The sequence below is a fragment of the Manis javanica genome, chromosome 8, assembly GCF_040802235.1.
Source record: "Manis javanica isolate MJ-LG chromosome 8, MJ_LKY, whole genome shotgun sequence".
NCBI classification, from domain to species: Eukaryota; Metazoa; Chordata; class Mammalia; order Pholidota; family Manidae; genus Manis; species Manis javanica.
The window spans coordinates 95,503,320-95,525,612 of record NC_133163.1 but is presented as its reverse complement, the minus strand read 5'-3'; the positions used below and the strand labels follow the sequence as shown (position 1 = coordinate 95,525,612).

The window sequence follows — 22,293 nt, the reverse complement described above, 5'->3', positions numbered from 1 at the left end:
TTTTTCTCTTTATTTCTGTTCCCTCTCTCATTGTTGCTGCTGTTGTTTTGGTTTGGAGAGTGCTTTTTGGAAATCTTAAAGGGGCAGGACAGGTCACTTAGACCAGAAGCAGGGAATCTGGGGATCTCTGGGCACTCTAACCCCCTGGGCAGCAGGGAGCACAGAGGCCCCTTACGGAGATAAATAGTCTCCTGGCTGCTCCCCCTCCAACGGGGCTCCACCATTTTGGAGGAACAGCCCCAGCCAGGCCAAGCCCACAGCAACAGCGGAGATAAACCCCAAAGCAACCGGGCAGGAAGCAGCCCTGTCTGCGCACAGCTGCCCAGCACAAGCCACTAGAGGTCGCTATTCTCCCAGGAAAAGGCTACAAACCAACAAGAAGGGAAGCTCTTCCAGCGGTCACTTGTACCAGCTCTGCAAACTATCTCTATCACCATGAAAAGGCAAAACTACAGGCAGACAAAGATCACAGAGACAACACCTGAGAAGGAGACAGACCTAACTAGTCTTCCTGAAAAAGAATTCAAAATAAAAATCATGAACATGCTGACAGAGATGCAGAAAAAAATGCAAGAGCAATGGGATGAGATGCAGAGAAAAATGCAAGAGCAGTGGGATGAAGTCCGGAAGGAGATCACAGATGTCAGGAAAGAGATCACAGAAGTGAAACAATCCCTGGAAGGATTTATAAGCAGAATGGATAAGATGCAAGAGGCCATTGAAGGAATAGAAGCCAGAGAACAGGAACGTATAGAAGCTGACATAGAGAGAGATAAAAGGATCTCCAGGAATGAAACAACACTAAGAGAAATATGTGACCAATACAAAAGGAAAAACATTCGTATTATAGGGATACCAGAAGAGGAAGAAAGAGGAAAAGGGATAGAAAGTGTCTTTGAAGAAATAATTGCTGAAAACTTCCCCAAACTGGGGGAGGAAATAATCGAACAGACCATGGAATTATACAGAACCCCCAACAGAAAGGATCCAAGGAGGACAACACCAAGACACATAATAATTAAAATGGCAAGGATCAAGGACAAGGAAAGAGTTTTAAAGGCAGCTAGAGAGAAAAAGGTCACCTATAAAGGAAAACCCATCAGGCTAACATCAGACTTCTCAACAGAAACCCTACAGGCCAGAAGAGAATGGCATGACATACTTAATGCAATGAAACAGAAGGGCCTTGAACCAAGGATACTGTATCCAGCACGACTATCATTTAAATATGATGGTGGGATCAAACAATTCCCAGACAAGCAAAAGCTGAGGGAATTTGCTTCCCACAAACCACCTCTACAGGGCATCCTACAGGGACTTCTCTAGATGGGAGCACCCCTAAAAAGAGCACAGAACAAAACACACAACATATGAAGAATGGAGGAGGAGGAATAAGAAGGGAGAGAAGAAAAGACTCTCCAGACAGTGTATATAACAGCTCAATAAGCGAGCTAAGTTAGGCAGTAAGATACTAAAGAAGCTAACCTTGAACCTTTGGTAACCACGAATCTAAAGCCTGCAATGGCAATAAGTACATATCTTTCAATAGTCACCCTAAATGTAAATGGACTTAATGCACCAATCAAAAGACATAGAGTAATAGAATGGATAAAAAAGCAAGACCCATCTATATGCTGCTTACAAGAAACTCACCTTAAACCCAAAGATAAGCATAGACTAAAAGTCAAGGGATGGAAAAACATATTTCAGGCAAACAACAGTGAGAAGAAAGCAGGGGTTGCAGTACTAATATCAGACAAAATAGACTTCAAAACAAAGAAAGTAACAAGAGATAAAGAAGGCCACTACATAATGATAAAGGGCTTAGTCCAACAAGAGGATATAACCATTCTAAATATATATGCACCCAATACAGGAGCACCAGCATATGTGAAGCAAATACTAACAGAACTAAAGAGGGAAATAGACTGCAATGCATTCATTGTAGGAGACTTCAACACACCACTCACCCCAAAGGATAGATCCACCGGGCAGAAAATAAGTAAAGACACACAGGCACTGAACAACACACTAGAACAGATGGACCTAATAGACATCTATAGAACTTTACATAGAAAAGCAACAGGATATACATTCTTCTCAAGTGCACATGGAACATTCTCCAGAATAGACCACATACTAGCTCACAAAAAGAGCCTCAGTAAATTCCACAATATTGAAATTCTACCAACCAATTTTTCAGACCACAAAGGTATGAAAGTAGAAATAAATTCTACAAAGAAAACAAAAAGGCTCACAAACACATGGAGGCTTAACAACATGCTACTAAATAATCAATGGATCAATGAACAAATCAAAATAGAGATCAAGGAATATATAGAAACAAATGACAACAACAACACTAAGCCCCAACTTCTGTGGGATGCAGCGAAAGCAGTCTTAAGAGGAAAGTATATAGCAATCCAGGCACACTTGAAGAAGGAAGAACAATCCCAAATGAATAGTCTAACATCACAACTATTAAAACTGGAAAAAGAAGAACAAATGAGGCCTAAAGTCAGCAGAAGGAGGGACATAATAAAGATCAGAGAAGAAATAAACAAAATTGAGAAGAATAAAACAATAGCAAAAATCAACGAAACCAAGAGCTGGTTCTTTGAGAAAATAAACAAAATAGATAAGCCTCTAGCCCAACTTATTAAGAGAAAAAGAGAGTCAACACAAATCAACATAATCAGAAATGAGAATGGAAAAATCACGACAGACTCCACAGAAATACAAAGAATTATTAAAGACTATTATGAAAACCTATATGCCAACAAGCTGGAAAACCTAGAAGAAATGGACAACTTCCTAGAAAAATACAACCTCCCAAGACTGACCAAAGAAGAAACACAAAAGTTAAACAAACCAATTACGAGCAAAGAAATTGAAACGGTAATCAAAAAACTACCCAAGAACAAAACCCCGGGGCCGGACGGATTTACCTCGGAATTTTATCAGACACACAGAGAAGACATAATACCCATTCTCCTTAAAGTGTTCCACAAAATAGAAGAAGAGGGAATACTCCCAAACTCATTCTATGAAGCCAACATCACCCTAATACCAAAACCAGGCAAAGACCCCACCAAAAAAGAAAATTACAGACCAATATCCCTGATGAATGTAGATGCAAAAATACTCAATAAAATATTAGCAAACAGAATTCAACAGTATATCAAAAGGATCATACACCATGACCAAGTGGGGTTCATCCCAGGGATGCAAGGATGGTACAACATTCGAAAATCCATCAACATCATCCACCACATCAACAAAAAGAAAGACAAAAACCACATGATCATCTCCATAGATGCTGAAAAAGCATTTGACAAAATTCAACATCCATTCATGATAAAAACTCTCAGCAAAATGGGAATAGAGGGCAAGTACCTCAACATAATAAAGGCCATATATGATAAACCCACAGCCAGCATTATACTGAACAGCGAGAAGCTGAAAGCATTTCCACTGAGATCGGGAACCAGACAGGGATGCCCACTCTCCCCACTGTTATTTAACATAGTACTGGAGGTCCTAGCCACGGCAATCAGACAAAACAAAGAAATACAAGGAATCCAGATTGGTAAAGAAGAAGTTAAACTGTCACTATTTGCAGATGATATGATACTGTACATAAAAAACCCTAAAGACTCCACTCCAAAACTACTAGAACTGATATCGGAATACAGCAAAGTTGCAGGATACAAAATCAACACACAGAAATCTGTAGCTTTCCTATACACTAACAATGAATCAATAGAAAGAGAAATCAGGAAAACAATTCCATTCACCATTGCATCAAAAAGAATAAAATACCTAGGAATAAACCTAACCAAGGAAGTGAAAGACTTATACTCTGAAAACTACAAGTCACTCTTAAGAGAAATTAAAGGGGACACTAATAAATGGAAACTCATCCCATGCTCATGGCTAGGAAGAATTAATATCGTCAAAATGGCCATCCTGCCGAAAGCAATATACAAATTTGATGCAATCCCTCTCAAATTACCAGCAACATTCTTCAATGAATTGGAACAAATAATTCAAAAATTCATATGGAAACACCAAAGACCCCGAATAGCCAAAGCAATCCTGAAAAAGAAGAATAAAGTAGGGGGGATCTCACTCCCCAACTTCAAGCTCTACTACAAAGCCATAGTAATCAAGACAATTTGGTACTGGCACAAGAACAGAGCCACAGACCAGTGGAACAGATTAGAGACCCCAGAAATTAACCCAAACATATATGGTCAATTAATATTTGATAAAGGAGCCATGGACATACAATGGCAAAATGACAGTCTCTTCAACAGATGGTGCTGGCAAAACTGGACAGCTACATGTAGGAGAATGAAACTGGACCATTGTCTAACCCCATATACAAAGGTAAACTCAAAATGGATCAAAGACCTGAATGTAAGTCATGAAACCATTAAACTCTTGGAAAAAAACATAGGCAAAAACCTCTTAGACATAAACATGAGTGATCTCTTCTTGAACATATCTCCCCGGGCAAGGAAAACAACAGCAAAAATGAGCAAGTGGGACTACATTAAGCTGAAAAGCTTCTGTACAGCGAAAGACACCATCAATAGAACAAAAAGGAACCCTACAGTATGGGAGAATATATTTGAAAATGACAGATCTGATAAAGGCTTGACGTCCAGAATATATAAAGAGCTCACACGCCTCAACAAACAAAAAACAAATAACCCAATTAAAAAATGGGCAGAGGAACTGAACAGACAGTTCTCCAAAAAAGAAATACAGATGGCCAAGAGACACATGAAAAGATGCTCCACATCGCTAATTATCAGAGAAATGCAAATTAAAACTACAATGAGGTATCACCTCACACCAGTAAGGATAGCTGCCATCCAAAAGACAAACAACAACAAATGTTGGCGAGGCTGTGGAGAAAGGGGAACCCTCCTACACTGCTGGTGGGAATGTAAATTAGTTCAACCATTGTGGAAAGCAGTATGGAGGTGCATCAAAATGCTCAAAACAGACCTACCATTTGACCCAGGAATTCCACTCCTAGGAATTTACCCTAAGAACGCAGCAATCAAGTTTGAGAAAGACAGATGCACTCCTATGTTTATCGCAGCACTATTTACAATAGCCAAGAATTGGAAGCAACCTAAATGTCCATCTGTAGATGAATGGATAAAGAAGATGTGGTACATATACACAATGGAATACTACTCAGCCATAAGAAGTGGAAAAATCCAACCATTTGCAGCAACATGGATGGAGCTGGAGAGTATTATGCTCAGTGAAATAAGCCAAGCGGAGAAAGAGAAATACCAAATGATTTCACTCATCTGAGGAGTATAGGAACAAAGGAAAAACTGAAGGAACAAAACAGCAGCAGAATTACAGAACCCAAAAATGGACTAACAGGTACCAAAGGGAAAGGAACTGGGGAGGATGGGTGGGCAGGGAGGGATAAGGGGGGGGAAGAAAAAGGGGGGTATTAAGATTAGCATGCATGGGGGGGAGGGAGAAAGGGGAGGGTGGGCTGCACAACACAGAGAGGACAAGTAGTGACTCTACCACATTTTGCTAAGCTGATGGACAGTAACCGTAATGTGGTTGTTAGGGGGGACCTGATATAGGGGAGAGCATAGTAAACATAGTATTCTTCAGGTAAGTGTAGATTAAAAATTTAAAAAAAAAAAAGAAAGAAAGAAAGAAAAGGGGGATTACTCCTTAACAGGATAAAACTATTGGTAAATCAAAGATCAACGCATGCTTTAAATATCCTTATTGTTGATCACTTAAAGGGTGTCAGATGATCAGCTATGGAGGTACTCTTTTCTGATAATATTCCTTTCTCTTAATTAAAAAAAAAAAAAAAAAAAGCAGTTACTGTGTGCTGACCTCCAATGAGTTCTGCACAGTGGTATAGAGGGCATGTCAAAGTGTGGGCAAAGGGTCTGTTTGTTTCTACGCAGAAGATCAAGGCCTAGCTTGGATACCCAGAAAATGAACTAAGATACGATACGAGGAGGAGCTTCCGGCATCAGCACTCTCTGGAGGACTCGTGCCGGGGGATGATCATCAAAAAGCCTCCACAGGGATCCGGACGATGCTGCGGTTGTGGCTGCATCCAGCCCACCGTCTCCTGGACTTGCCATAAGAAGGAGGAGGGAGATGTCTAGGCTGGCATGTGCATACAGTGAGACAACGAATTTGACTGGATCTGTACTGTTGGAACTCAACCAGGAGTTGGGAGGGGTGCAAGTTGTAGCACCCCAAAATCTCATGACTATAGACTATCTATGGTTAAAAGAACATATGGGATGTGAACAGATCCCAGAAATGGGCTGCTTTAATTTGTCTGATGGTTCAAGTACAGTTGGACAATATCCATCATATCATAGATAAATTTTCACAAATGCCTAGGGTGCCTAAATGGTTTTCTTGGCTTCACTGGAGATGGCTGGTAATTATAGATTTGCTTTGTTTATGTCACCGTATTCCTATTATGTTAATATGTGTGTGCAAATTAGTTAGTAGTTTAAAACCTATACATACTTAAGGTACTATACAAGAAGATATGTCAAAGAAATAATCAATCCTCCCAAGTTTCCTTCATATGCTACTTCTATAGCTTTTCTTCTTCCTTCCTAATTACAAACCTTAAATAGAATTCGTGCCTCATATCGAATTTACCGAGTATCATAATTCCTCCAGGTGGTAAAGATACCTCGAGACAAGTGCTGGGCATAGAAGCCACAGGGCATAAATCTGCAAAGAAGTAAAAAGCTAACCTTTGCAAACAATATGGCTTCTCTCTCACTTACCAACTTTACATTTCCCTGTATGGCCCCGGAAGATGACTGGTTAGCCAGAGACGGGTAAGATTCCTCAAGGGAGGAACAACCTAAGACAGGCACAGTCGCAGGGGGGCCATCAGGTGAGAATTTGGGGATCAACAGAGGTGAGGCTCAGAACCTCACTCCCCCTGCTTTGAGAGAAATCTTCTGCATCCGTGGATGTCTTGCTGCCCTTGTCTAGCCTGGATTAATACTTAGTCCATAGGCACACACCTGATCATCTGATCATCTACATTTGCCTTCTTACAGCACTAAACTATGTTTTCTACCTTTATCTTGCATCTACCTACCACTTCAGCATTTTATTAAAAATAAAAATAATAATAATAATAGGAGAAATGTGGGATCAACATATAAATCAAGTACAAAAATCAAATGAATATTCATATTTGACCTGATGGTTTATAGGTCATATTGCATGATCAAAACCAAAAGTTTCTGTGATGAATGCCCTTGTACTGTTCACCATGTAAGAATTTATTCACTCTGTAAGAATTCGTTCACCATGTAAGAACTTGTTCGTTATGCTTCAGAAGATTGGAGACTGACGAGAATTAGGCTTGAGATGGATTAATGATTGTACATTGAGCATTGACCCCCCTATACTGAATTTTATTGTTGTTAACAACCATTTGATCAATAAATATGAGAGATGCCCTCTCAAAAAAAAAAAAAAAAAAAAAAAAAAAAAAAAGGGGGCATTCCTCTCTTTGACTTTGAAAAAAAAAAAAAAAACGCTCATTAAAGTGGTTATTTTGTAATCCCCAAAATCAGGGGTCAGCAAACCCTTTCTGTAAAGAAACATTTAGACCTTGTGGGCTGAGGCAAAAATCATATTATATAACTAAAGAGAGAAAAAAAAATTTACTAACAAAATTCAATATAAAATAATTTTTTGTAATCTAGGTCTACTAATGCAAAGAATGGAATTTTTTCTCTTAGGATAAGAAAAAGAGTTAGTGTTTCCTATCATCAAATCAATTATAAATGTTCATCAGGAGGAGCCATTCTTAGCCAGCTGTACAAAAACAGGCAGCAGGCTGCATTTGGCCAGCAAGTGGCAGTTTGCTAACACCCAAATCAAAAGAGCAATAAATTTCTTCCTAGAATGAGGAAGTTCAAAAAAATGAGTAGATAATTGCTTAAAAATATTAACTGGGGGGGCGGAGCCAGGATGGCGGTGTGAGTAGAGCAGTGGAAATCTCCTCCCAAAAACACATAGAGCTATGAAAACATAACAAAGAAAAATCTTCCTAAAATAGAGACCACAGGACACAGGACAACATCCAGACCACATCCACACCTGCAAGAACCCAGCGCCTTGCGAAGGGGGTAAGATACAAGCCCCAGCCCAGCGGGACCCAAGCGCCCCTCCCCCCAGCTCCCGGCGGGTGAAAAGAAACCGGAGCGGTTTTTTTTTGGCGAGTGCTTTTTGGAAGCCTTAAAGGGACGGGCCCCCGTTGCTAGGGAGGCAGGGTGGCGGGACCGGTGAGCAGGTGCCTGGGACCCGCACCTGAGGACAAAGACTATCCCGCGTTTCTCCCTGCGGGACCGGCAGGCAGGTGCCTGAGACCGACGCCTGAGGACGGAGGAAATCGTGTGTTTTTCCCCCCCTTTTTTTTTTTTTCTCTTTTTGGCAAGCGCTTTTTGGAAGCCTTAAAGGGACAGGGACCCCGGTGCTAGGGAAGCAGGGCGGCGGGACTGGTGAGTGAGTGCCTGGGACGGCGCCTGAAGACAAAGAATATCCCACGTTTTTTCCTGCGGGACCGGTGGGCGGGTGCCTGAGACCGGCACTTGAGGACAGAGGAAATCGCGCGTTTTTCCCCCCTTTTTTTTTCTCTTTTTTGCAAGTGCTTTTTGGAAGCCTAAAAGGGACAGGGACCCCGGTGCTAGGGAGGCAGGGCGGCGGGACTGGTGAGCGGGTGCCTGGGACCGGCACCTGAGGACAAAGAATATCCCGCGTTTTTCCCTGTGGGACCGGTGGGCGGGTGCCTGAGACCGGCACCTGAGGACGGAGGAAATCGCGCATTTTTCCCCTTATTTTCTCTCTTTTTGGCGAGGGCTTTTTGGAAGCCTTAAAGGGACAGGGACCCCGGTGCCAGGGAGGCAGGGCAGCGGGACTGGTGAGCGGGTGCCTGGGAGCAGCGCCTGAGGACAAAGAATATCGAGCGTTCTTTCCCTGCGGGACCGGTGGGTGGGTGCTTTTTGGAAGCCTTGAAAGGACAGGGACCCTGGTGCTAGGGAGACAGGGCAGCAGGACCAGTGAGCGGGTGCCTGGGACCGGCACCTGAGGACAAAAAAAAAAAAAAAAAATCGCGTGTTTTTTCCTTTTTTTTTTTTCTGTTCCCTCTCTCATTGTTGCTATTGTTGTTTTGGTTTGGAGAGTGCTTTTTGGAAGTCTTAAAGGGGCAGGACAGGTCACTTAGACCAGAGGCAGGGAATCTGGGGATCTCTGGGCACTCTAACCCCCTGGGGAGCAAGGAGCACAGAGGCCCCTTACGGAGATAAATAGCCTCCCGGCCACTCCCCCTCCAACGGGGCTCCACCATTTTGGAGGAACAGCCCCAGCCAGGCCAACCCCACAGCAACAGCGGAGATTAACCCCATAGCAACTGGGCAGGAAGCAGAAGCCCTGTCTGCGCACAGCTGCCCAGCACAAGCCACTAAAGGTCGCTATTCTCCCAGGAGAAGGCCACAAACCAACAAGAAGGGAAGCTCTTCCAGCGGTCACTTGTACCAGCTCTGCAAACTATCTCTATCACCATGAAAAGGCAAAACTACAGGCAGACAAAGATCACAGAGACAACACCTGAGAGGGAGACAGACCTAACAAGTCCTCCTGAAAAAGAATTCAAAATAAAAATCATGAACATGCTGACAGAGATGCAGAGAAAAATGCAAGAGCAATGGGATGAGATGCAGAGAAAAATGCAAGAGCAGTGGGATGAGATGCAGAGAAAAATGCAAGAGCAGTGGGATGAAGTCCGGAAGGAGATCACAGATGTCAGGAAAGAGATCACAGAAGTGAAACAATCCCTGGAAGGATTTATAAGCAGAATGGATAAGATGCAAGAGGCCATTGAAGGAATAGAAGCCAGAGAACAGGAACGTATAGAAGCTGACATAGAGAGAGATAAAAGGATCTCCAGGAATGAAACAACACTAGGAGAAATATGTGACCAAGCCAAAAGGAATAATATTCGTATTATAGGGATACCAGAAGAAGAAGAAAGAGGAAAAGGGATAGAAAGTCTCTTTGAAGAAATAATTGCTGAAAACTTCCCCAAACTGGGGGAGGAAATAATCGAACAGACCATGGAATTACACAGAACTCCCAACAGAAAGGATCCAAGGAGGAAAACACCAAGACACATAGTAATTAAAATGGCAAGGATCAAGGACAAGGAAAGAGTTTTAAAGGCAGCTAGAGAGAAAAAGGTCACCTATAAAGGAAAACCCATCAGGCTAACATCAGACTTCTCGACAGAAACCCTACAGGCCAGAAGAGAATGGCATGATATACTTAATGCAATGAAACAGAAGGGCCTTGAACCAAGGATACTGTATCCAGCACGACTATCATTCAAATATGATGGCAGGATTAAACAATTCCCAGACAAGCAAAAGCTGAGGGAATTTGCTTCCCACAAACCACCTCTACAGGGCATCCTACAGGGACTGCTCTAGATGGGAGCACCCCTAAAAAGAGCACAGAACAAAACACACAACATATGAAGAATGGAGGATGAGGAATAAGAAGGGAGAGAAGAAAAGAATCTCCAGACAGTGTATATAACAGATCAATAAGCGAGCTAAGTTAGGCAGTAAGATACTAAAGAAGCTAACCTTGAACCTTTGGTAACCACGAATCTAAAGCCTGCAATGGCAATAAGTACATATCTCTCAATAGTCACCCTAAATGTAAATGGACTTAATGCACCAATCAAAAGACATAGAGTAATAGAATGGATAAAAAAGCAAGACCCATCTATATGCTGCTTACAAGAAACTCACCTTAAACCCAAAGATAAGCATAGACTAAAAGTCAAGGGATGGAAAAACATATTTCAGGCAAACAACAGTGAGAAGAAAGCAGGGGTTGCAGTACTAATATCAGACAAAATAGACTTCAAAACAAAGATAGTAACAAGAGATAAAGAAGGATACTACATAATGATAAAGGGCTCAGTCCAACAAGAGGATATAACCATTCTAAATATATATGCACCCAATACAGGAGCACCAGCATATGTGAAGCAAATACTAACAGAAGTAAAGAGGGAAATAGACTGCAATGCATTCATTGTAGGAGACTTCAACACACCACTCACCCCAAAGGATAGATCCACCGGGCAGAAAATAAGTAAAGACACACAGGCACTGAACAACACACTAGAACAGATGGACCTAATAGACATCTATAGAACTCTACATCCAAAAGCAACAGGATATACATTCTTCTCAAGTGCACATGGAACATTCTCCAGAATAGACCACATACTAGCTCACAAAAAGAGCCTCAGTAAATTCCAAAATATTGAAATTCTACCAACCAATTTTTCAGACCACAAAGGTATAAAACTAGAAATAAATTCTACAAAGAAAACAAAAAGGCTCACAAACACATGGAGGCTTAACAACATGCTACTAAATAATCAATGGATCAATGAACAAAGCAAAATAGAGATCAAGGAATATATAGAAACAAATGACAACAACAAAACAAAGCCCCAACTTCTGTGGGACACAGCGAAAGCAGTCTTAAGAGGAGAGTATATAGCAATCCAGGCACACTTGAAGAAGGAAGAACAATCCCAAATGAATAGTCTAACATCACAATTATTAAAACTGGAAAAAGAAGAACAAATGAGGCCTAAAGTCAGCAGAAGGAGGGACATAATAAAGATCAGAGAAGAAATAAACAAAATTGAGAAGAATAAAACAATAGCAAAAATCAACGAAACCAAGAGCTGGTTCTTCGAGAAAATAAACAAAATAGATAAGCCTCTAGCCCAACTTATTAAGAGAAAAAGAGAGTCAACACAAATCAACGTAATCAGAAATGAGAATGGAAAAATCACGACAGACTCCACAGAAATACAAAGAATTATTAAAGACTACTAGGAAAACCTATATGCCAACAAGCTAGAAAACCTAGAAGAAATGGACAACTTCCTAGAAAAATACAACCTCCCAAGACTGACCAAAGAAGAAACACAAAAGTTAAACAAACCAATTACGAGCAAAGAAATTGAAACGGTAATCAAAAAACTACCCAAGAACAAAACCCCGGGACCGGACGGATTTACCTCGGAATTTTATCAGACACACAGAGAAGACATAATACCCATTCTCCTTAAAGTGTTCCACAAAATAGAAGCAGAGGGAATACTCCCAAACTCATTCTACGAGGCCAACATCACCCTAATACCAAAACCAGGCAAAGACCCCACCAAAAAAGAAAATTACAGACCAATATCCCTGATGAATGTAGATGCAAAAATACTCAATAAAATATTAGCAAACAGAATTCAACAGTATATCAAAAGGATCATACACCATGACCAAGTGGGGTTCATCCCAGGGATGCAAGGATGGTACAACATTCGAAAATCCATCAACATCATCCACCACATCAACAAAAAGAAAGACAAAAACCACATGATCATCTCCATAGATGCTGAAAAAGCGTTTGACAAAATTCAACATCCATTCATGATAAAAACTCTCAGCAAAATGGGAATAGAGGGCAAGTACCTCAACATAATAAAGGCCATATATGATAAACCCACAGCCAGCATTATACTGAACAGCGAGAAGCTGAAAGCATTTTCTCTGAGATCGGGAACCAGAAAGGATGCCCACTCTCCCCACTGCTATTTAACGTAGTACTGGAGGTCCTAGCCACGGCAATCAGACAAAACAAAGAAATACAAGGAGTCCAGATTGGTAAAGAAGAAGTTAAACTGTCACTATTTGCAGATGATATGATACTGTACATAAAAAACCCTAAAGACTCCACTCCAAAACTACTAGAACTGATATCGGAATACAGCAAAGTTGCAGGATACAAAATTAACACACAGAAATCTGTAGCTTTCCTATACACTAACAACGAATCAATAGAAAGAGAAATCAGGAAAACAATTCCATTCACCATTGCATCTAAAAGAATAAAATACCTAGGAATAAACCTAACCAAAGAAGTGAGAGACTTATACTCTGAAAACTACAAGTCACTCTTAAGAGAAATTAAAGGGGACACTAATAAATGGAAATTCATCCCATGCTCATGGCTAGGAAGAATTAATATCGTCAAAATGGCCATCCTGCCCAAAGCAATATACAGATTTGATGCAATCCCTCTCAAATTACCAGCAACATTCTTCAATGAATTGGAACAAATAATTCAAACATTCATATGGAAACACCAAAAACCCCGAATAGCCAAAGCAATCCTGAAAAAGAAGAATAAAGTAGGGGGGATCTCACTCCCCAACTTCAAGCTCTACTACAAAGCCATAGTAATCAAGACAATTTGGTACTGGCACAAGAACAGAGCCACAGACCAGTGGAACAGATTACAGACCCCAGAAATTAACCCAAACATATATGGTCAATTAATATTTGATAAAGGAGCCATGGACATACAATGGCAAAATGACAGTCTCTTCAACAGATGGTGCTGGCAAAACTGGACAGCTACATGTAGGAGAATGAAACTGGACCATTGTCTAACCCCATATACAAAGGTCAACTCAAAATGGATCAAAGACCTGAATGTAAGTCATGAAACCATTAAACTCTTGGAAAAAAACATAGGCAAAAACCTCTTAGACTTAAACATGAGTGACCTCTTCTTGAACATATCTCCCCGGGCAAGGAAAACAACAGCAAAAATGAGCAAGTGGGACTACATTAAGCTGAATAGCTTCTGTACAGCGAAAGACACCATCAATAGAACAAAAAGGAACCCTACAGTATGGGAGAATATATTTGAAAATGACAGATAAGATAAAGGCTTGACGTCCAGAATATATAAAGAGCTCACACGCCTCAACAAACAAAAAACAAATAACCCAATTAAAAAATGGGCAGAGGAACTGAACAGACAGTTCTCTAAAAAAGAAATACAGATGGCCAAGAGACACATGAAAAGATGCTCCACATCGCTAATTATCAGAGAAATGCAAATTAAAACTACAATGAGGTATCACCTCACACCAGTAAGGATAGCTGCCATCCAAAAGACAAACAACAACAAATGTTGGCGAGGCTGTGGAGAAAGGGGAACCCTCCTACACTGCTGGTGGGAATGTAAATTAGTTCAACCATTGTGGAAAGCAGTATGGAGGTTCATCAAAATGCTCAAAACAGACCTACCATTTGACCCAGGAATTCCACTCCTAGGAATTCACCCTAAGAATGCAGCAATCAAGTTTGAGAAAGACAGATGCACCCCTATGTTTATCGCAGCACTATTTACAATAGCCAAGAATTGGAAGCAACCTAAATGTCCATCGGTAGATGAATGGATAAAGAAGATGTGGTACATATACACAATGGAATACTACTCAGCCATAAGAAGTGGAAAAATCCAACCATTTGCAGCAACATGGATGGAGCTGGAGAGTATTATGCTCAGTGAAATAAGCCAAGCGGTGAAAGAGAAATACCAAATGATTTCACTCATCTGAGGAGTATAGGAACAAAGGAAAAACTGAAGGAACAAAACAGCAGCAGAAGTACAGAACCCAAAAATGGACTAACAGGTACCAAAGGGAAAGGAACTGGGGAGGATGGGTGGGCAGGGAGGGATGGGGGGGGAGAAGAAGGGGGGTATTAAGATTAGCATGCATGGGGGGGAGGGAGAAAGGGGAGGGTGGGCTGCACAACACAGACATTTTTAAGAAAACTGGAGCAATTTGAACAGGATTTAATATGAGATGATTTTATGACACAGCATTTGATTCCTTGGACATGCTCATGGTCTGTGGACACAGAGGAGAAAGTCCTTTCTTAGGAGATACAGGTTAAAGCAGTTGAGAATGAAGTCTCATGATGGCAAAACTTACTTTCAAATGACTTGCTTAAAAAAAAGGCACATTGTGTGATAAAGCAAATGTCACAAAATCTTAATAATGTGTCATTACCTGAAGGGTATATGGGTATTCACTGAACTTTTTTTCAAATTTTTCATAGGTTTGAAATTTACTGAAATAAAAAGTTGGGGGATACTATTATAAATGAGAGAAAAGACATTCAGTCGGTTTCCTGGAAAGCCTCTCTTAGGTCGAAATAGAGAAAGTAACACATGTTTTGCTGGAATGTGAATCACACAAAGAACCGGTGTCCCTATCTCAGGGAGCTCTGTGTTTTACAGCATCCGGAGAAGACAGTTCCTGTCTATAGATGTCAGAATCTAAAAGGCAATTCTCCTCATCACTGCTAGTGCAGAACATAGAGGTGAAGAATTTAGTTTTCCAGGTTGAGGCCTTAATCGTGTACCAGTCAGGGCACGCTCCACTGTATTTGTCCTAACAGAACAATTTTCTGGTCTGCAAGCTTTCATTGACTTGAATGTGTTTTCTGGGGAAACAAATGCTTCTCTAGCTTTACAGTGTTTCAAGCAGAAGAAAAATAGCCATGACCAGCATGGTGTCATGGGCAAAGAAGACCAGGGATGCCAGTGTGGCAGTATGAGAAGTACCAGAATTCCAGAGGCCTGGAAAGGTGGCATCTTCTGGAAGAGCCTCTCCCTGGAAAACAATCCCTCCCCCTAGAAAAGGCAGAAGAGGTCATCTTCTCTGGTGTCAAGCACTCAACAGATACTTTATTCTTTACACAACACTAAGTTCATTGACAACTTGCTTCTGTGAAGTCATTTTTTGGCCACAAGTTTCTTCATTATTAATGGAGTGCTGTTCGGGCCAAACTTTGTTTCTGTTATGATGGTGCCTAGGGTGACCTCCTTTTGAGAGGGAAGAGACATAGCTCCTATCTTACCTACTGCAGCAGCCGTCTTGGATGTAGGAAGATTGGTGCAGTCTCCAATCCCAAACACATTTGGGAATCTCTTGTGCTGCAGAGTTTCTTTATCCACATCCACCCAGCCAGCAGCATCAGCCACAGGACTCATCTTGAGGACATCTGGTGAGCTCATTGGTGGCGTAACATGCAGCATTTCATACTACAAAAAAGGAGAGCATCCAAATCTGTGGGGTCTTCCAGTATTTCTACAGCCCCACAAGCTCTCCCCCATCTCCCTTACCCACATGCTAGACTATGGCTGCATCCTGGCTGCGTGGACCACTATACAATTGGTGCTTATACTGATCCACACCCTCTCCAAGATCATAGTGCTCCCACGCATTGTGGTGGTAAAATAACTATTCTCTTGGGTGACATGTTTTCCCCTACAGAGTCCACAAGATGCCTTTGGCAGTAGGCCTGGGAGAATTTGAAATGGGGGCATGAATCTCACTAACATTCCTAAAGAGCCCACTGATGTTTCTATTATTACTAAAATGAAGGGGGTGGTGGATCTCTGATGCTCTTTCCCTGACCCTCAGTTGTTGACTGGCAAATGTCCGGTACTTCTATTTTATTCTGCAAAGAGGTTCTCAGAGTCCCAGAAACTTGTAACAGCTGCGTTAGGAGTGAGCACCATTCCCACATATGGGTCAACTCTCAAAATACATACAGGAAACCATCAAAACACCAATTTAAGATGAAATAAAAGTGTGGTAAGCTAGCACTTTGAAGGAGGAGAGAGAGGTCTAGCTCAATATTGGCTTTACTATACAGTATAGAGGGCAGGGTGGATTTTTTTCCAAAAACCTATATCAAGGTTACCCTTGGCAATAAGTAGGTATAAAACCTTGGCAAAGGGCAATAACCTGACCCATCCTCATCAATTTTGGTGGCTCATTTAACTTTTTTGTTTGTTTATATAATATTTTATTTTGTTTTTGTCATATTTTGTAGTTTATCCTTTTTATTCTTTTCAGTTTTAATAAACTCCATCTTGCAATTTCAAATTGATTTAAATATTCACAAAACATTTCATTAAGGTGGAAACTTTAGCATCCTAAGACAATCTCAACCTTGTGACAGTCAACAGCCCCTGGTTTCCATAAGGAGGTCCATGACTTCACCAGGGCAGGGCAATCAATCTTTGATGGTGACTTGTATTTATTCCCACTCTCAGACCATTATAAGCTTAATAAGCCTAAATGTAGGAGTGCTGCAAACAGGGCTCCTCTGCAAGGTAATCTTGGATCTCGTGGCTCTTCAAGGGCATGGGTCCCTAAGACTGGGTCTCTTAATGAACATGGGGACTGAGCACATGCCTGCAAGATAATGGGTGGAATGGTCAACAACCATATTCCACCAAATTATTAAGGCCATGTCTGTATTTCTGCACTCAACTAGAACCACTTTTTTTAGCTGAGGGCTACATTTAACCAGAGTTAGATTATTTGTTGGAGTTAATGTGCTTGAATCCCACATGTACACATGAATTCCATAAATCTTTTCTAGAAGGAAAGTTAAATATTTCCACCTAATCATCATAAAGGCAGAAGTTTTACCTGAGCTATCCTATACCAAAGAAATACAAGGGTCTGTTTTATAGATTTATTAAAAATTAACATTGGCATTTAGTTGTAGTTTGTTCTTTATCCATTATTTCCATAAACAGTATATAATGGTTCTCCTTCATTAACATAAATAATCTTTTCAAAGTAGTGGTTTTCAAACTTAAATGTTTGGGAAACTTGTGGAAAATTCAGGTGCCTGGGCTCGAGATCCCAATCCAGTAGGTCTGGGTGAAAGGAGGAATCCGAACACTAAAAGATCCTCTAGTGATTCTGACACTTGAAACCTGCGGATGACTTTCTCAGAAACTCTGGCTTAAAGAAACAGGTTTATTTACAATGCAAAATAGAACACTATTACTTAGACAAGTCACTTCACCTTCCATTTACCTATCTATGAAGAAATGCGTTGTACTAGATAATCTCCAAAATCCTTTTAATTCTAGGACTCCATGATATAAAACAAGTTTAGATTTTTAAAACATAGGATAACTTGCACCAGTTCACAAGCTCTAGGCCTGAGGAGCATAACTGTATTAAGAGTCATCCAAAATTACAAACTTGAGCTGAGGCAAGTAGATGCCAGATGAGCCTGGGATGTCCTGTGACACCAGAAAGTAAGGAAGCGCTCAGGAACACAGTGGGGGCATGTCAGAAGAACACAGGACCAAACAGGGGACAATATGAGTACCAAAATATTAAGGTCAGTAATGAATTATAAACCACTGATGAAAAAAAGGAATTCGTGAGTTCACAGCAATAATTAATTAATTAAAAGAGAAGGGAAGCCTTTTGCTGACAGAATGCCAACAGCCTGCTGGGAAAGGTAGAGGGAATGCTGGTTCGGAAAAATCATGATTCTGTAACCACCACAGTCAAGACTGGATTAGGCAAAAATCACCAATGGATGCTAAATCCAGTGGGAAACATTAATGCGTAGGGAGTAAGGTGCTTACGTGGTCTGAGCGTGTCTCCCCAGAGATTTCTTATTAGTAGCAACGAAGAAAAGTAATAATTATACAGGGGAGAAACTGGGGCATATCTTGACTGGTGTTCATAATGAACATCATCCACGAGGGGCAGATGAACACTATGTACTTTTCAAATGTGATACCCTAGAAAGACACAGCATGGGTTATATAGTATTTCAGTCTAAAAAGCATATCCTGAAACTAAACACAAGAAAACATAGACAAATGTAATATAAGGAACATTCTGTTAAAAAATAAAGTAGGGCAGGTTGTAATATTCCAAAATGCAGTGTCATACAGGACAAAGAAAGACTGTGGATATTCCAGAATAAAGGAGGCTAAAGAGACATTACAAATAAACGCAAGACCTGCCTGTAGACTGAGTTCTGTGTGGAGGGAGAAAAGAACTATAAATGCTGTTGGTCAATCAACAGAACTGGAATTCAAATGACAGACTGAAATGTCATTTCCATGGTAAGTTTACTGAATTGATAACTGCACTGTGATTAGGTAAGAGAATACCCCTTTCCCTTAGGAAATTAACAGGGAAGTATTTAGGATAAAGGGCATGATGTATGATGTTTGTAACTTCCCTTTAAATGCTTCAGGAAAATTATGTTAGGAGCAAAAGAGGAAGAGATAGCGATCAAAACTTTATAATAAGTGAATCTAGATAGTGGCTCTATGTAGTCTTCTTTGCACTATTTTTATTTTTACAACTTCTTTAAGTTTGAGATTATTTCCAAATAAAGGTTTTTAAAGTGTGACCTGGAGTCATCAGTAACATTTTAAATGATAATCAATACAGGCCATTTTAGAAAGGAAAGATGTGTACAATATATTTTAGAAAGAGCTTACACTAAAAAGCTTAAAATGTGAAGTGTTAATGTTTATAAAATTAATCTTTAGTTCAGTTCAAATTCCTTTTTATGGAATCTTTCATTCCTCCAAAAATGCTGAGTGAATAAAATGTAACTGTGCACTCTTTTCTCATTGCTAACAGCTCTTGCCAGAATGATATAAAGAAATGATTCTTTCATACATGCGTCTCCCAATATTTCCATCTTGCTCTTAATCCTCACACACCTCTGCAGAAGTACTAGTCCCACATCACAGAAGACAAATGGACACACAGAAGCCAAGCCAATATATAAAGGCTAAATTTTTCCAAGTAGGGTGTGGCTCTGCTATATCTTTCAATGTCTTTCAAGTACCTCTCTCTATGCACAAGTGAAAGATGTCTAGACAGCCTCTTCCATGTGAAAGACACTCGTCATTTCCAAACCACCCACAGGTGGGGCTGCTTCTCACATACCACAAATTGAAACAATCAGCAAATCCTGCAGTTAAGGAAGCCCTTCTTGAACTTTAGGCAATAACTGAAGTTGTGAATTTTTTGGCTGCTTCAAGTGATTCAGTGCAAGGAAAAGGAGACACAAAAGTGGATACAGTAGAAAAAGCCTCCTCACCTCCCACGGACACGGCCTCTTAACTCTTTCTATTCCCCACCCATTTTGGTCCACCTTCTCCCCTGTCACTGCCCAAGATGCTCTTTGTAACCAGCCTCCCCTAGCAGAGGATGATGGTGGACAGGGAAGGGGGCACCGCAGTGTCACCAACTTCTATGGCACTCTCACAGCTTCACCTCGTCACTCACTGAAATCACATGGGTCTCTCCAGGCTTGTCCAGATTCTCGAAAACAGCCTCTTGTTTATCTGCTCGGACTTCAATGAGGTTTTGCTTATAGTTAACAGTGAGGTTCCTCTCCTGGATGATCTCCTGAAGGGCAGCCGCATACTTCTTAACCCCAAAAATTGTTCCAAGAGAAGTGTTGAAAATGATATTGGCCTTGGATCGCTTCCCCATCTGAGAAAAAGGAAAGAATAGAAACAACCAACATCAAAGCCTTACTCCAGCCCAGCTACCTCTTTTTTTTAACCTAGACAAGAATGAGCATCTGCAGAAGAGACCTCACCAGCTTTCTCCATCACTAGGCGCTGGTGGGGTGAGGAGTGGACCAATCCACTGCCTCTTACTGATTTTCTGTCAGCGATTTTGCAACTGAGTGCACACTGGAGTCAGGGCTTGAGCTGGATCCTGCTCAGTTGAAAGCCAGAGATGAAGGTCAACCCCAGGGAAAAACAGCTGAAATTTTGTTCCTCTATTCATTTGTTCATCTATTTAATAAATATGTACTGAGGTCCTAGAGTGGCCAGGGGCTGTTCTAGGTGCTGAGGGGACAGCCGTGAACATATAAAGTCCCATCCCCTTGGCTCAAGCGCTCTAGTATTCCTATGCTTCAGAGAGGCCAGTGTTCTCCCAAATACCTCAGACCTTATGGCACCTGAGAGACTTCCTCTCAGGTCATCCATGACTTGGGAGAGAAGAGTTATGCAAAGAGAATTCTGGGAGGAAGAAACAGCTAGTTTCTTACTCTTTTCCTTTGTTCAGTGTCTTTTAGGACTTGTTCACCTGGATCACACTGTTTGAAAAAAGTAAGGTGGGAAATAACACCAAAAGGAGGTGCCAACCTAGATTTCTCATGACACAGAATGACCCTTCTTACAAACAGAAACAATGACTGGATTCCCTTAGCTCCCTACCCACAGGGCTGGTGCAGGTTTACTTAACTCAGGTGAAGGCCTTCGTGGTGCTGCTTCCAAACACACAGTCAGCCCTCTTCAGTCCCCACTTCCTCTTCTCCCCACCCGTCTCTTTGCAGAACCACAAGCTATTTTGAATCCTGCCACTGTCTCAAGTCAAGACATGTTGGTAAACCAAATGTGACATGCCACACGAGGGCAGAAAGGAGAGAACAGCTTCCATGTAGCTTCCTGCTGGTGTCCTTGAGCTGGGACACTGGCTCTGACATTGGGTGTTTGAGGAATGCTGAGAAAGCACCCCACTCAAATACCTCTTTCCACTGAGGTTTGAAGTTCTCCACGAACCTTTTATTTTGCCTTTGGAATTGGCATTTTACCTATTATATTTCCAAAAATACATATCAAGAGCCAGAAAATATTCATAACCTTGAACTTGGGTGGGAGCAACTAAGGATATTATTAAGTATAAAAATGAACAATGTGCAATCATCTAACTACATGGAAATATTTTTAACAACCTCTAACACATCTCCCCAGTAAACTTTTACACACACATTAAAAAGTATGTTACAAAAACTATTTAATAACATGTAATGCATCTAAATTTGTATATACAGTATGATTACAACCATGTTAAAAAAAAGGTCTAAGGAAAAAAATGGAAGGACATGTCAAATTGATGACAGCAGCAGTATTAAAGCAGCTAGATAGTGAGTGATGACTTCTATTTGATGCAAGACCTGCTAAAACCCCTCTATTTTTTTCTACTGTTTAAATTTCCAATTTCATAATTTTGCACATATTTAACAAAAATTTAGCAATAGAAAAGGTACTTTGACATGGATAAAAATATAATCTGACATTCACTGAATTAGCACCATCTGCCTTCCTTGTCTCTGTCCCTAGGAAGAAGCATACCTTCCTGAAATAGGCTTCCGATAGGTACATGATCTTCTGTGGGGCTCCAGCACACTTTACCGGAGTATTTGGGAAGGTAAAGATAGCATTGCCTTCCTTGAAGTCCTGCAGAGCTTTCCATGTCTTCTCTACTGTCTTAACTGAATAATTGGACCCTATTTTGGGGTGGACAAAACCTTCGGGTAGGCCTTTAATCTGCAACAAAGCACACCAAGAAATTATTTAACAGAAGTGCAAATAGTCTTTGTGTAGCGTCCTTGTTCTCTGTTAAATGACATACATATCTCTCAAGCATGTCCCCAGTTTTCACACACAGTGGAGCAGGCAGGTGGGAGAGTGACATGCTTAGAC

General features: G+C 40.9%; 1 protein-coding gene across 2 annotated transcripts in view; it reads right to left on the bottom strand.

Annotated features, from left to right (window-relative positions):
* The window catches only part of SQOR (sulfide quinone oxidoreductase), a 94,724-nt gene that overhangs the window by 3,984 nt on the left and 68,447 nt on the right, over positions 1 to 22,293 (bottom strand). For both annotated transcript variants that reach the window (XM_037022187.2, XM_037022186.2), the window contains 3 exons: positions 21,943 to 22,137; positions 20,078 to 20,287; positions 15,858 to 16,041 (listed from right to left, as the gene is read on the bottom strand). In XM_037022187.2, coding sequence (XP_036878082.2) covers positions 15,858 to 16,041; positions 20,078 to 20,287; positions 21,943 to 22,137 — 589 coding nt within the window. The remainder of the gene's footprint in view (positions 1 to 15,857; positions 16,042 to 20,077; positions 20,288 to 21,942; positions 22,138 to 22,293) is intronic.